Here is a 15,926-nt window from a genome sequence, read left to right as displayed (position 1 = left end):
GTACACACCTGCTCGTACAGATCTATGAGTGTCTTGTCTGGTAGCTTGAGGCACCCACACACACCCCACTCCCCACACACTCACACCCACACAGAGTACACACCTGTTCGTACAGATCTATGAGTGTCTTGTCGGGTAGCTTGAGGCTCTGGATCACCTGCAGCACAGTGTCCCAGTGACCGTGGTTGATCTCTGACACAAACCCGTCAATACTCTCCACAGTGTTTAGAGTTACCCCCGTCTCATCCTGTTGTCATGGGCAACAAGAATAGGTTACAAATAGGTTACGAACAGAGGCGGTCAGACATGCGTGCACGAATCACTACAAGTTCAGTGCATTTGGCCTAGACATTATCACGTAACCGCAATGACATCAATGCACTGAACTTGTAGTGATTCGTGCATGCATGTCGGGCCTCCTCTGGGTTACGAAGCAACACAACACCACACAACACCATAAAATTATAGATACGTATATAAAAAGGGGCGGGGCATACCTGAATTGTTGCCAAAGTTCTGAGCAAATGGTTCTCTTTCAGATATTGCTCAACCAGCCTAATTATACTGAGGGGGAGGTTATAATTATAAAGGTATTATTGTGGATAACTTACTCTGTAGATTCTATCTCTAATGTAGTCATGTTTGCTGCTCCCCAAACTACTAGCACTAGAGGCACGTGTTTGTCTGGTAAGAATCGTTAACTAGACTTGTGACAACTTGTCATACTTCCACAAGCCTCGATTCCAGGCCGCGAAGAGAAAGGCCTGGAATCGAGGCTAGCTTCAACAGTGTGCATGCCTAAATGTAATGAATGTTCAACAGTCATACAGCTCTGCTATAAAGAATAGTGTAGACACTACATTCACTGGACAACTGGAATACAAAGTGAAGTATGATCATAATTATACAGGTCTAGTGGCCCGGGAGTTGGTATATAATTATAACTATACATGTTTTAACTTCATCCTTTGCTATAAACTAAACTATCGATATTGAGTCGACCTTCTCTTAATTTGTGACACTCTAGTACTTTATATTTACTGGTTTACATCAGGTGCCTCAGTCATGTGCTCCTTAAATTGATCAGTTTGCTAATCAGAGCAGAGGCTGTTAGGACCTCGTACCGGTGGACCCACTATCATCATATGTAGGATCCACAGACTACACAAGTTGATAGTCGAGCAGGACAAGCAGTTAATTGGATCAAAATATTGAACAAAACAACCTTAAGCTTGCTCCCCGCAGTGGCTATGCACTTTGATGATGTGGAGCTCTACTGAAGTTGACTGGAAACAAACAAACTGATGTAAAGAGAGATGCTTTTGTTAAAAGCAATTGATCTATGGCAGTGATCAACTGTTTGTCAATCTGGAGGGATCACAAACCCATGCATGCAGCGAAGCAACCTTCAGAGCACTGATTAAGATCCTATTGAATATTAGGAAAGATTAAGAGATTGTTACCAAGATCTGCCAGAATATACTTGAAAGAAAAGGTAATTTAATTTATCTGTCAGCACATACATGACAAATTCACTGCATGCTGCACTGTTTTACTGTCTAGACGGCATGTACTTATATATTATACCTTGAGGCGCTGCGTATCTATACGAAGGATATACGGTATAAAGCTGACTGTGTGTGCATGTGCATGTGTGTCAACGGTTGCAATGCGACGGAAAAAAAAACAGCTTCTCTAGCCACGTTCTCTTGGATATTGATTTGTGGATTAGCCAACTAAAGCTTCTTTCTTGAGTTATGGCTAGTTTACTCACAGTGAAGGCTGTTGCAGTCTCTTCAAAATCTTTTATAGCATCATTTGTTCGCACAAACTTTCTATTCAACTTTAATGAGTTAGCCATACACTATAGCTAGCTAGCTAGCTGTTTGTTAGCTAAATATATACAAGAGCCAGGAATCAAAGCTGCATGCCCACGTGTACACTTAGTCTCGATCCCAGGCTGCATGCACTTCCCTCTGAGAATGAGCCTGCATGGTATCGACTGCTTGCGCATGCGCTAACCATTAGCTAGATACCGGCTAACGCAAGATAACAACGTATATAATACTCAGTACAAAATGAAGTCACAATGAGGATTGAAGGTTTCTAGCCCATCTGATAGCATTCCGATAGCTGCCCCTAGCTTGCAATTGCTATGCCAACAAAGCCTGCAACAGTGTGCATAGATGAGTTCACAAACATCTGAAGGAAGTGCATGAAAGCTGACACTATAGCCTATATATATGGACAGGCCATGCATGCCCCATCTAATACTACCTTCGGTGAAATTTACTATAATTTTACTACTGCTATTGACTCCAAGTTGTAACAAACCTATACAGCTCTGTCATTAGCTATACTAGGTCTGCACGTGTGTATTCTTAGTCTGTATATTCAGGATTATGGGAAATTATTTACGAGAATAAATTTACGCATGCATGTGCAAGCAGTCAGTAGCAAGCCTTCTCTTCAATCCAAGGCCTGTGAAGGAGGCTAGCCTATACATGCACTGTACTGCCAGAAGCAGCCCTTGTGAACTATGCTCTCATTGCAGATCAACCCCCTTTTTAAAATAAACTTCTACATTGTAGATCTACGTACTTCTATATACTTCTATCCTTGAAGATCATTCATCAAGCCATCAGACAGACTTCTCAGAATCTGAGCTCCTATTCTATAATGACTGTGTGGGTTCATTGTCAACAATTGCTTATAGCACAACATTACACAAAGTATGAACTAATATATATACCTCTTCTACATAAATAAATTTTATTGACACTTTTGAGCGAAGCAAAACGGCATTACCACATGCAGCGTATAGCTTGCATCACTCGTATTATTTTTATTTGTAAGGGTAATTAAAAGGTACATTTTCTTCGAAATTGAGTCCGTGCACCGAGTAGCGTGCGGCAGTTTAAGATTAAGATTAATAACATTCAACCATAGATCAACTGACAGTATGCAAAACATAGACGGTAAATGCTAAGACAACAAAGACAGTGAAACATGGTACAGATGCTCCCATACACAAAGGGCGCCGCTATAGGAGCAGGCCGCCGGGCTAGAGCATAAAGCAATAAGATAGACCTATACAAAAGAAGTGTTAACTAGTAATAAGAACTTATGCAGGTACAATTAACATTATACAACTGTTACACAGGAAATAGAAAGAACAGGAAATGACTATACCGTTATAATCAGTCCTTCATGTTATCAATGGCGTCACCTCTGAAGGCTCATTTGTACTTGGGCTCAGGAAGTTGGGAGCATGCTCGGCTGTGTTCGTAGGTATAGTGGAGGGTGGACTAGTTTGTAGTCCTGGACCAGCCGTCTCAATATCTGCACTGGTTCTGCTACGAAAGCTGTAGTACAAGCTGCCAAAAATTAGGAGTGGGAAATACGATATAAAAGGTGCAACGATTGTTTGCCCTATGACTGAAAACCATGGAGATGGCATGAAACACAATATCAATACCAATAGAGCTTTAAACAATCCAATTTCTTTCAGTATTAGTGCAGCCGCGGCTTTTTTCCTTGTGATTTGCCTTCTCCATATACATAGTCTAGTACAAAACCAGATAATTAGAATAATGTTTCCTATCGAGCTTATCATCACTATTGCAAGCGGTAATAGGAAAAAATATAGTGATGCTGTGTCTATATCTATGATCAATCTAATAGTTTTATATGTAAACATACTGAACACCAACCCAATAAGCAATGTTATCATGACAAGCAAAAGTTCCAAACAGTAATTTCGAAAACAAAGCCTTCTTGAGAAACAACATGAACAACCACACAGTTGTGTTACCAGACTAAAGCAGGTAGAGCAGACCAGTATAGCCATCATCCATACTGAACCAACTGTTGCACTCAAATACAAGGTTGCACCGTCAACACAAAATTGGTACCGTGAAATGGGAGGATCTCGTTTGAATGTAGGAATGCTTGAAAACCACAACGTTCCAAGCTGTAGTGTAGTGACGACAGTTAGGTAGACTATCCTTCTTGCTAGAAAGTTAGTTTTCTTTTGACAGATAAAGACAATATTCAACACCATCCCAATAAAGCTCAATGGAAACGCAACTGAGAGAACTGCCACTTGAGCAATGTAGACACCTGGCAGGGTTGTGGTGGAATCATTAGCAAGATAGCTGCAGTTCATTCTCTCAGACTCCCAAGTTAAATACATATCAGCGAGTCAAGTTCTTAAAGGTCGTTGGCTAGTTAAAGCAAAGCTACTATCTTTGGATAAAGTCATTATGATAATAGATTCTTCCTTATATCCTACACGGCATGCACCCACAGTAGTGCACATATGTGACTTCACCGTGGCTTAGGAAGGTTTCTGGTCCACTGCATGTGACAAAGAGATATGTGGCCTGGGTGTTTGTGTCTCAAAGGTAATATAATTATGGGCATTATGACAAGCATTCTCTATAATTATGGCCATGCAGGCTAAAAATAAGCATGTGTATGGGATGGTGTGGTGGTCTGGCACAAATGGTTGGTGTGCCTCTGTGGCCCGAGCGCGAAAAATGTACATGCATGTATATAATTATGCATGCCAGTATCCGAATATTTCAGCCATCCGGATGAGGTGGGGACACCAGGTGTTCGGTTAATCAAGGCTCAACTGTATCAATATTCAAAGTATAATATATGGCCCGCGAGACCAAGCAAAACTAAGCATAACTTGCTCGAGAGCCAAGCGTTATTTTGCAAATCTACGAATTAAAATCCAAGAAAACATGACTAGAAGCCTATAGAAACTCTTACTTCATTGATCATTGAGCAGCTGTAGCAGTCTAACTTGAGCCAAAGAACGAGGGTCATTCTCCTGGCTATATCCGTCCTACCTCTATCAGAGCAGGGGTTCCACCTACACAAGGGGGAATTTAGAGATGCAGTGTGCCTAAGATATGGATGGGTACTACCAAATACACCAAGGCTGTGCAACTGTGGTAAGGCATTTCAAATTGACCATGTAATGACCTGCCCCATGGGAGGATACCCCACCTTACGCCACAATGAAATCAGAGACATAACGGCACAATTGCTCACCGAAGTATGCCCAAACGTGGCCACAGAACCTCACCTTCAACCATTCACAGGTGAATCCTTCCGCTTAGCCTCAACAAACATAAATGACGGTGCAAGACTGGATATACGTGCAAGAAGCTTCTGGACCGCAGGACAGGACACTTTTTTCGATGTAAGAGTGTTCCACCCAAACGCTCGAAGCAACAGGTCGGGAAGGCTCTCTGCAGTCTATAAAAGGCATGAAGACGAGAAAAAACGAACTTATGGCCAAAGAATTCTAGAAATCAAACATGGTGTGTTCACCCCGCTGGTGATGTCAACCTCCGGAGGCATGGGTAGAGAAGCACAGACTTTTTACAAAAGACTTGCAGATAAGCTAGCTCAAAAAAAAGAAATGCAATACAGCATACTAATGGGCTGGCTGAGATGCAAACTCTCCTTTGCTATCCTGAGAAGTGCAATAATGTGTATTAGGGGAAGTCGATCCTCAAAGAACCACCCAATCAAAGACCACATGGACATAAACCTAGCCTGCTCTGAGGGCAATGTTCCCCAGGCCAGCAGCGGCGAAGAATAAACTTTTTTAAACTTTTTCTCATTTATTTATACATTACAAATTTCTGCCATTACATGTGTGTTTTCACAAAAAAACAAAAAAAAACTACAGCTGCTCAAGGATGACTCTACACACACAGACACACAAACACACTACCCTATATTGTGACTCACTAGTTATGCCTCGAGGCGTAGCCGCACGAGGGATACGGTAAAGCTGACTGTGTGTGTGTCTGTCTGTGTGTGTGTGTGTGTATTCCAGCTATAACTGCTCAACGGTTGCAATGCGACGAAAGCTAACAGCTTCTATAGGCTTCTAGCCACGTTCTCTTGGATTTTGATTCGTGGATTAGCAAACTAAAGCTTCTTTCTCGAGTTATGGCTAGTTTGACTCACATTGAAGGCTGTTGCAGTCTCTTCAGAATATTTCATAGCATCATCTGTCCGCACAAACTTTCTATTCAACATATGAGTTAGCCTTGCACTAAAGCGCTAGCTTTTTGTTAGCTACAATACTCAGAAAATATCTGTTAAAACAGCTAGCTAGCAGTAGCCATTTGTGAAATTGATCTCTTTGGACACACCCTTTAATTATTCCTGTGGATGTAATGCGCATGCGTGCTCATTCCCCATGTGTAAGACTCCAAGATCCAGATCCAGATCCTCCTGGCTGAAGGCCTGGTAAGCCACAAAACACACTACCATATAACAATAATATTATAGATAACAATAATTATGCATGTACACAGGTCTTTTCTTCTTAGATATTATATATGCTGAACTACAAATCAATTTTCTTCTTTCTTGAGGTCCACATAATACAACAATAGATGCATGTAAATAAGTCTTTTCTTCTCAGTGACTTTATATAGATAAGCTAACTTTATATAAAATTCATTATAGAAACTAATATAACTTTTCAGCGAAAGCAAAAACATGGCGAGAGGCATTAGCACAGCGCCAGCTTGAACACTAGTTGTATATTGTGTTATCCTCTATACCACATTTACTTAATTGTTTGTAATGTCACTAATTAATGTGCTAAGTCACGTACTTAGCAGTAATTAAGTCACTGACAATGAATAATGTTAGCAGCACCTAGCGGCGGAGCGGTTTTATATAGCATGTATATAGGTCGATCCCATTGGGGATAGTATGAAAGTCCCAGCTCAACACAATACTGCCCCATGCATGCATGGATAATTAATGTTATACACGACCGTACACTTTGTAATATAAGTCATGTGAATTCGTTATTTCAGATTGTCAACACGTGACTACAATAATTATATGTGTACAGTACGTGCAGAATGGGGTGGAGAGAAATTAATCATTAAGAGACTTGTTGGAGCAAAAAATGATATGATACAATATAATTACTGCTTATTTGAAAATTGTTTGCCAGTCATGTGACCATCCATACACTTATAATTGTTGTAGTTGTGAGGCAGAAACTCTAGTTCGTCGTGACCAGGGGATGGGCTCGCTGGGCTGGAGATCGTATTGCTCACAGTAACATTAGGCCTTTGCGGTAAATTCTCGTAGTGTGGATCGAAATGTCCTGGTTTAAATTCCAGCAACATTTCTGGTTTGTAGTCCAAGTTAGGATCACTGTCAGAGACAGAGCTCGGTGTGTGAGTGAAACCATTCATTTCAGCAGGGTTCAGGGGGTCGGCAAAATCGCTGACCGTTTCTCCATCACTAGTTTGGAGTTTCTTTTGTGTGACCATCGAGAATTACCGTTGCTTAGCCTAGGGCCATTTTGATGAGTTCCTATGTGTGTGTGTGTGTGTGTGTGTGTTGTGTGTGTGTTGTGTGTGTGTGTGTGCGTGGGTGTGTGTGTGTGTGTGTGTGTGTGGTGTGTGTGAGTGTGTGTGTATGTACGTGTGGTGTGTGTGTGGTGTGTTACACTGAACTTTAAAATGGACAGTTCTGAAATTGCACTACAATTAGGGTATGCTACATTGTAAGTTAGAGGTAACTATCAACAGACTCGACGAATAAACACTTGACTGTACTGAATACATATATAATTATATAGGACTTACCATTGTGTACGGATGATCGCCAAATGCCATGCCTCTTTTCACGTCTCCTAGCAACACAGCAGATGCAGCACACCAGAAATCCGATCAGCAACACACACACTGCCGACCCACCCACGCCCACGATAATGTAGAAATATGTATCACTCAGGCCAGGGATGATAGTAGAAACCGTAGGGTTAGGAATAGCGTTCGCTGTTACCATGGCAGCAGTGGGTGTGGTGATGGTGGGGTATTCATAGTTGGAGGTCAGAGGAGGTACGACATCCGCGTGTCATCCGCGTGTCATCCGCGTGTCTTTAACACACACATTCCGAACTTTGACCTAAGGAATGTGTCTAAAACGTTTCCTTTGACTTGCGGATGTCGTACCTCCTCTGGTTGGAGGTCTCCCTATAGAGGTAAGAAATATTCATTAGCTAGATTGCTAAGGGGAAATCTATAGTCTCATATTCCCAAGGCAATGAAAAAGTTTTACGAGTGTTCTTAAGGCCATGACAAGTTTTACAGGTACCCACATGCACAATTTATACATGAACATAATTTTCTTGTACTGCTAGGAAATATAAGAGCATTAAAATATTATGTAAGATTGCCTGTGCGCTATAAAGTTGAGGCAGAGGAGGTTGAATGATGCTCTATATGATTAGGTTTGGTCACGTGCAAATTCAACAGTAAAGTCATTGTTGCATGTGACTAATCACCTCAATTTTAGCCTAATGAGGTACTCTGTATCCTCTTCTAAAGTTGGGTGGTGGGTATCACTACAAGACCACTGACAAGGATCTTCCCAGGGACAGCCCCTTTAAAACAATATATGGGTCCTTCCCAGGGAAAATCCCATTATAATTACACAAACAGGAGTCCACCAAGAGGAAGAAGCCTAACCACCTCTTGCAGCTGCAGTAATCCAATTATACATGTACTTAGTCTCTTACTTTAGAAGATTAAGCAAAGGCAAACATTCAGTATATAGTCATGTACATGTGTATAGATTACTCATGCACATGCAGGATGTACAGCTACAACTCGACTCATGTTCACCAGCTATTCAAGGATAGATATACAGTATAACTATAGTTGTATATTACAACGTGCAAATCAATACAACTTTACAGTTTACAGAAACTAGCATACGTATACATGTATGCCAAGGCCCTAGTTCCGGTTGCCTGCACAATTAAATTAATACGTGCATGTTTATAATGAATGTGGTCTGTGACTGCTCAACCACGAATTTGCAATCCCACTGTAGCCAACACACCGTATATACTGTTGTATAGCGCAAAATTTTCGAGGCACTTAAATTTCGTAGAATGACCTCTAAAAGTGATTAAATGTTATGGAAGCATTCCCAGGCCATGCCCGAGAAGGTATATAGGACACACGCCTGTGCGCCTCAGTAATTAGCAAAGAGATTTAGACTAGGATTTGTGCATGAAAAGTGCAGATTTTCAATTATGCTATGTGACCAACCTAGCTGAGTCTACACATACACGTAGATACAAGAGACGGGTCACGTGCACCAATACTCATACAGTAATTTAAGGACAGTATATGGAAAACAGCAGGATCCCACCCTCATTTCTCTAAATTACGATTGATCATCATTTTAGTGAAAGGGTGATACTAACTTATATGGATCAGCATCCCAGTGGGGATTTACCATCAAACCTAGCAGTCTATATCACTATAACCACCACTGAACCAGAGGAGGTACACATGCAGGCAGGTGCAGCTCAGGCAATTAGCCTTAATTATCAGCCCACATGTATGTTTTTGCTGAGAGTAATCAGAGGCTAATTACTTGAGCTGCACCTGCCTGTCCTCCTCTGCCACTGAACCAACTAAAATAATTATGTAGCTACTGGGGATTCTCCCAGGGACTGAACTACATAACCACCTCAGGACCTTCCCAGGGAAAATACCCTCATTTAATTATCACCACAATTCATCAGGCCACCACCAGAGAAGACTGGCTACCCAGGGACTGAACTACAACAAGACCATTGAACCAACTAACATAATCATGTAGCTACTGGGGATTCTCCCAGGGACTGAACTACATAACCAACTACTACAGGACCTTCCCAGGGAAAATACCCTCATTTAATTATCACCACAATTCATCAGGCCACCACCAGAGAAGACTGGAACCACTTGACTGTAGACTACTTCCATATACTTGTGGTATATAGGGAGCCTGAGGCAGCCTTACCTAGATGGTTTTTGACCTGTATCAACCAGACATACCTTATAGCAGGTTATTTTTGAGGCACTACATTTTGGAGGATTTGAAGATTGCCCAAATTAACATGCCCAAACTAACATCACAAAATATTCACTAATAGGAGCAAATTTGCGTTTTTACTCGTTAGACTAAATGTACTGTATGGGATTCTGACCAAACAATATCTCAGATTCTTCCATTAACATTACTATTATTATTAGTTTGCGCTTTCCTACAGTTTGAGTAAATGGCTGAGAATTAATCACTCCCATACAAAAGATGGTTGGTTGTTTGCACACAAATTGAAGCGACCTTGCCTATCTTTACCTGTAGTGCAAGCAGCAACTATTATCCAGGAAGTGACTAAATATTGCTCAACCATGAATAATTTAACTCCCCCCTGAAAATGAACGGCTATTATGGTAATCACAACCAAGCATTGCAAAAGCAACAGCTTACCAACTAACAGCAGCTACAGGTTAAGTATCACTTCTTGCACTATAATGGCGGTAGCAAATCCTCGAGCTGAAATACCATTTTCAAACATAATTACTAAGTGTAGTAATTGCTTGAGCTGCACCGCGATGGCTTATAGATCTTATAGCTCTGCCAGTTCCTCTAATCACCTGTTAACCTGGTCCTCACTATCCTCACTAGTCTCTAGTCAGAATACAGCACACAACAGGCCATTGTTTAGAAACAGATAAACAAACAGACAGAAAATAAACTCTGGCTTGAAAAGTACCGATGAACAGAGACTCTGAGCCTCTTAAGCTAGAAGATCGAGAGGCTATAATTATAATAGGTTACTAGGTTTAGACTGGCGGCGACAGTCCCTCGCGTGCGTAGCGCGAGGGACTGGCAAACTGTCTATCAGTCACTCGTCTCAGCTGCAACGAGCATTGCAGCCTATCAGATTGCTCAACGTCATATTAGCCCTGTAATTGTAACCGCACTTACACTTCAGGGGATTCAGTGCATTCCATAGTAGCTGAATCTCATAGCAAAATTTAACCACATTATCTATAACGATATTCATGTTTAGTAGTGTCGTACGATCTATTACACTTCCGCTGAGACGAGTGACTGATAGGCAGTTTGCCAGTCGCTCGCGCTACGCGCTCGGGCAGCTATCGCCGCCAGTCTAACTCTAGAGTCTTGATCTATTGTTGCCTCGAGTGTTGCCACGGCTACTATTGTACTAGTTGGGCGGTTCTATGGGCAGATCTAGCAGAGCGTGGGTAGTGACAAAGAATTTAATTATAGGTCATAATTAGCAGAAAGGTCAAGTGGTGTCCGACCTCCTCTGGAACAGGTGACTTAGTATACCTGCAATTTACTTAGTATCCTGTTGTCAAGTAATTGTATTGTAGTCAAGCCTCGAGGGCAAGGTTTGCGCATGCGCACTAGTATCTAAATGAGTTAGACACTGTTTTGTCAATGTCCATGTGATTTAAAAGCCCTCAGTCACAACTACGCTCGGGATACTAAGTCAGTGCCTTTGGGCTTCTAAATCTACCCTCCAAAACAGTGTCTAACTATTATTTATTGTTTACAAACAAGATAATTTATTTGATTCTGATTGATCCAATATGCAATACGCATGTATTGCCCTACTTTTAACAGATAGTTTAAGCATAGAGACCACTCAATCAACAAAGAATACATTGATCATAATTCATAGACCCACAAGCGTGCATCCTGACACACACAAGTTAATGTCTCAACTCCAATAAAGAGGTGGCCTACTAACACAGGTCCAAACACATGCTATGGAGAATTTGCAGAGGTATAAATAACAGTCGGTCATTGGTCAATTTCCGAGCAATTAGCCTATTTGACCAACCATTTAGCTACTTGCTCGCAGTCATAGTGTCCTAGCATGCAAATATTGAAGGCCAAAGGTCATAGTTATAATGCGCATGCGCACTAAAATAATGATCTCATAACAGCCACGTGTCTTTGTTCATTGCACAAGAGGAGGCCTAGATATTTATATAGCTATGTAGCAGAGTGACAAGACGACTAGGTAAGCTTCTATTTTATGATCTAAGCATTACTTTACCTTCCATAAACCCTCCTTTTTACTAAGGACATTGCATGGGTAATTTAGTGTCCGATCAGTATCACTTGATGGCAGAACAAAATGTAGAAAACTTGTCAGATGTGTTATTTATACCTCTGCTTTGGGGCCATTAACCTGGTTGTATTATAGAGGGAGACCTGCAAGACAAGCTACCCCCACCCGCACACACACCCACACTGTCACAGAGTACACACCTGTTCGTACAGATCTATGAGTGTCTTGTTTGGTAACTTGAGGCTCTGGATCACCTGCAGCAGTGTCCCAGTGACCGTGGTTGATCTCTGACACAAACCCATCAGTACTCTCCGTATTTAGAGTTACCCCGTCTCATCCTGTCGTCATGGGCAACAAGAATAGGTTACGAAGCAACACAACACCATCAAATTATAGATACATATATAAAAAGGGGCAGGGCATACCTGAATTGTTGCCAAAGTTTTGAGCAAATGGTTCTCTTTCAGATATTGCTCAACCAGCCGAATTATACTGAGGGGGAAGTTATAATTATAAAGGTATTTATTGCTATAACTTACTCTGTGGATTCTATCTCTAATGTAGTCATGTTTGCTGCTCCCCAAACTACTACATGTACATGCATACACTAGAGGCATGTGTTTGTCTGGTAAGAATCGTTAACTAGACTTGTGACAACTTGTCATACTTCAACAAGCCTCGATTCTAGGCCGCGAAGAGAAAGGCCTGGAATCGAGGCTAGCTTCAACAGTGCATTCTCTTGCAAAAATGTTCAACAGTCATGCAGCTGAGAATTGTCTGCTATATAAAGAATAGTGTAGACACTACATTCACTGGACAATTGGAATACAAAGTGACAGGTCTAGTTGCTGTTTGATGTTCCACCAGCAGCATGCAGCAGTGGGAGAGTTGGTATAATTATTACTATATATACATGTTTTTATCTTTATCCTTTGCTATAAACTGAACTATCGATATTGAGTCGACTTTCTCTTAATTTGTGACACTCTAGTACTTTATATTTACTGCTTTAATCAGGTGCCTCATGTGCTTTAAAATTTCCAATTTTTTTAATGTGGACCCATACACTGCCATCATGTGTAGGATCCACAGTTGATGGTCAAGCAGGACAAGCAGTTAACTGGATCAAGAGATTGAACAAAACAACCTTGCTCCAGTATAGCTATGCACTTTGATGATGCGAAGCTCTACTTCAACCCACTGAAGTTGACTAGAAACAAACACTGATGTAAAGAGAGACACTTTTGTTAAAGGCAATATATGGCAGTGATAAACTGCATGTTTGTCGATCTGGAAGGATTACAAACCCATGCAGCGAAACAACCTTCAGAGTACTGCTATTGAATGTGAGGAAAGAATAGATTGTCACAAAGGTCTGCCAGAATACTTGAAAAAAGGTAATTTGTCAGCACACATGCATGCATGACAAATTCACTGCATGTTGTTGCACAGTTTTACTGTCTACACGGCATGTACTGTTATTATACCTCGAGGCGTCAGTGGGCGGATCCATGAATTTTGAGAGGGGGGTTCCAAAAAAAGGTCATCACTTGTAGTAACTACAGATCACACTGAGTTGCTCTAGCTAGTAAATTGATCTCCAGTGTGTTCTTGTGTGAAAAGGTGAAAGGGGGTTTCATGGAACCCATAGAACTTGTCTGGATCCGCCACTGGGCGTATCCATACAAAGGATATACGGTAAAGTTGAGTGTGTGTCTGTCAATGGTTGCAATGCGATGGGGAAAAAACAGTTTCTCTATAGCAACGTTCTCTTGGATATATTATTCGTGGATTAGCAAACTAAAATTTCTTACTCTATATAGTTTAATATCACAGTGAAGGCTGTTGCAGTCTTTCAAATTCTTTTATAGCATCATCTCTGTTCCCACAAACTTTCTAATGAGTTAGCCGTGCAATAAAGCTGCTAGCTGTTTGTTAGTTATATACAAGAGAGCCAGGAAAGAGCTGCAAAGCTGCATGCCTACACTTAGCCTTGATCCCAGGCCGCATTTTCTCTGAGAGTGGGCCTGGTATCGACTGCTATATGTATTCTCTTCAATCCAAGGCCTGTGAAGGAGGCTAGCCTACATGCACTGTACTGCCAGAAGCAGCCCTTGTAAACTATGCTCTCATTGCAGATCCACCCCCTCAGTACTTTTAAAACTTCTACATTGTAGATCTACGTACTTCTATCATACTTCTATCCTTGAAGATCATGCATTCATCAAGCCATCAGATAGAATTCTCAGAATCTGTTTCTATTAAGCTCCTATTCTATAATGACTGAGTGGGTTCATTGTCAACAATATATTGCTTATAGCACAACATTACACAAAGCATGAACTAATATATATTCCTCTTCTACATGTACTTTTGAGCGAAGCAAAACATAGCGAGAGGAATTAGCACTTGCAGCGTAGCTTGCATCACTCGTACTATTTATATTTGTAAGGGATGAAATTACAAAGCCTAAATTAAAATAAAAGGTACTCGAAATTGAAACTGTTCAGTTAATATTAATGATCAACCATAATTATAGATCAACCGACAGTATGCATAGATAGTAAATACTAAGACAACAAAAACAGTGGAGCAGATGCTCCCATACACAATTAAAGGGCGCCGCTAGGAGCAGACCGCCGGGCTAGAGCACAAAGCAATAAGATAGACCTATACAAAAGTGTTAACTAGGAATAAGAACTCATGCAGGTACAGTAAATATTACAACACAGGAAATAGAAAGAACAGCAGGAAATGACTAAGTAATTAACTATTAAAGCTAGCAAAGTCATTACAGAAACTAATTGTAAAGCTATTTAGGCTATAATATATATACAGTCCTTTATGTCATCAATGGCGTCACCTCTGAAGGCTCATTTGTACTTGGGCTCAGGAAGTTGGGAGCATGAGCGGCTGTGTCCGTAGGTAGGCTGACTCTATTGGAGGGTGGAGCAGTTTGTAGTCCTGGACCAGGTGTTGTCTCGATATTTCTTCTGCTACAAAAGATGTACAACAAGCCACCAAAAAATAGGAGTGGGAGAGGCGATATAAAAGTTGCAGTAATTGTTCGCCCTAAGGGTGTAAACCATGGAGATGAAATAAAATACCCTACATGTATCAATAACAATGGTTTAAGAAATTTGAGGAATTTAATTTCGCTCACTACTAGTGCAGCCTCAGTTTGTCTCCTTGTGATTTGCCTTCTCCGTAGAGTACAAAACCAGATATATAGAATTATAATGTTTCCTATCAAGCTTATCATCAGTATTGCAAATGGTAATAGGAAAAAATATAATGCTACTGTATCTATATCTGTGATCATTCTAATTGTTATAATATTATATGTAAGCACACCGAACACCAACCCAATAAACAATGTCATCGTGACAAGAAAAGCTTCCAAACGGAAACAAGATCGATCACTCCACGGAAGCCTACAGCATGAACAACCACACAGTTGTGTTACCAGGGTAAAACTGATAGAGCAGAACAACATACTCGTCATCCATAGAGCACTAGTTGTGGCACTCAAATACAATTTTCCACCGTCAACACAAAATTGGTACCATGAATCGTCTCGTTTGAATGCAGGAATGCTCCAAAGCCACAACGCTCCAAGCTGTAGTGTAGTGGGGACAGTCGTGTAGACTATCCTTCTTACGAGAAAGTTAGTCTTCTTTAGACAGATAAAGACAATATTCAACACCATCCCAATAAAGCTCAATGGAAACGCCAATGAAAAAACTACTGCTTGAGCAATGTAGACATCTGGCATGGAATCCGGATTCGAATCATTAACAAGATAGCAGTTCATTCTCACAGACTCCCAAGTCAAATGTATATCAGCGAGTCAAACCTATAGGTTCTTAAAGGTCGTTGGCTAGTCAAAGCAAAGCTACTATCTTTAGATATAAAGAAACTTATAATCTATTATCTATACACATGCACCCACAGTGCACATGTGACTTTC

At 40.9% G+C, this 15,926-nt stretch overlaps 1 protein-coding gene across 3 annotated transcripts in view; it reads right to left on the bottom strand.

Moving 5' to 3' along the window:
• The window catches only part of LOC135336491 (WD40 repeat-containing protein SMU1-like), a 63,662-nt gene extending 51,078 nt beyond the window's left edge, over window positions 1-12,584 (bottom strand). Inside the window, exons 1-3 of one of the 3 annotated variants that reach the window (XM_064532308.1) lie at window positions 12,496-12,584; window positions 12,382-12,448; window positions 104-247 (exon numbers count right to left, since the gene is read on the bottom strand). In XM_064532308.1, coding sequence (XP_064388378.1) covers window positions 104-247; window positions 12,382-12,448; window positions 12,496-12,560 — 276 coding nt within the window. In that variant the 5' untranslated portion in view covers window positions 12,561-12,584. Of the gene's footprint in view, window positions 1-103; window positions 248-497; window positions 565-611; window positions 690-12,381; window positions 12,449-12,495 lie in introns of those variants that run through there. The other 2 variants (XM_064532309.1, XM_064532312.1) reach the window with 2 other exon arrangements.
• Between the last annotated feature and the right edge of the window lie 3,342 nt (window positions 12,585-15,926).

The sequence above is a fragment of the Halichondria panicea genome, chromosome 5, assembly GCF_963675165.1.
Source record: "Halichondria panicea chromosome 5, odHalPani1.1, whole genome shotgun sequence".
Classification (NCBI taxonomy): domain Eukaryota; kingdom Metazoa; phylum Porifera; class Demospongiae; order Suberitida; family Halichondriidae; genus Halichondria; species Halichondria panicea.
The sequence above is the reverse complement of the archived record's forward strand: the minus strand, read 5'-3'. Positions and strand labels throughout refer to the sequence as shown.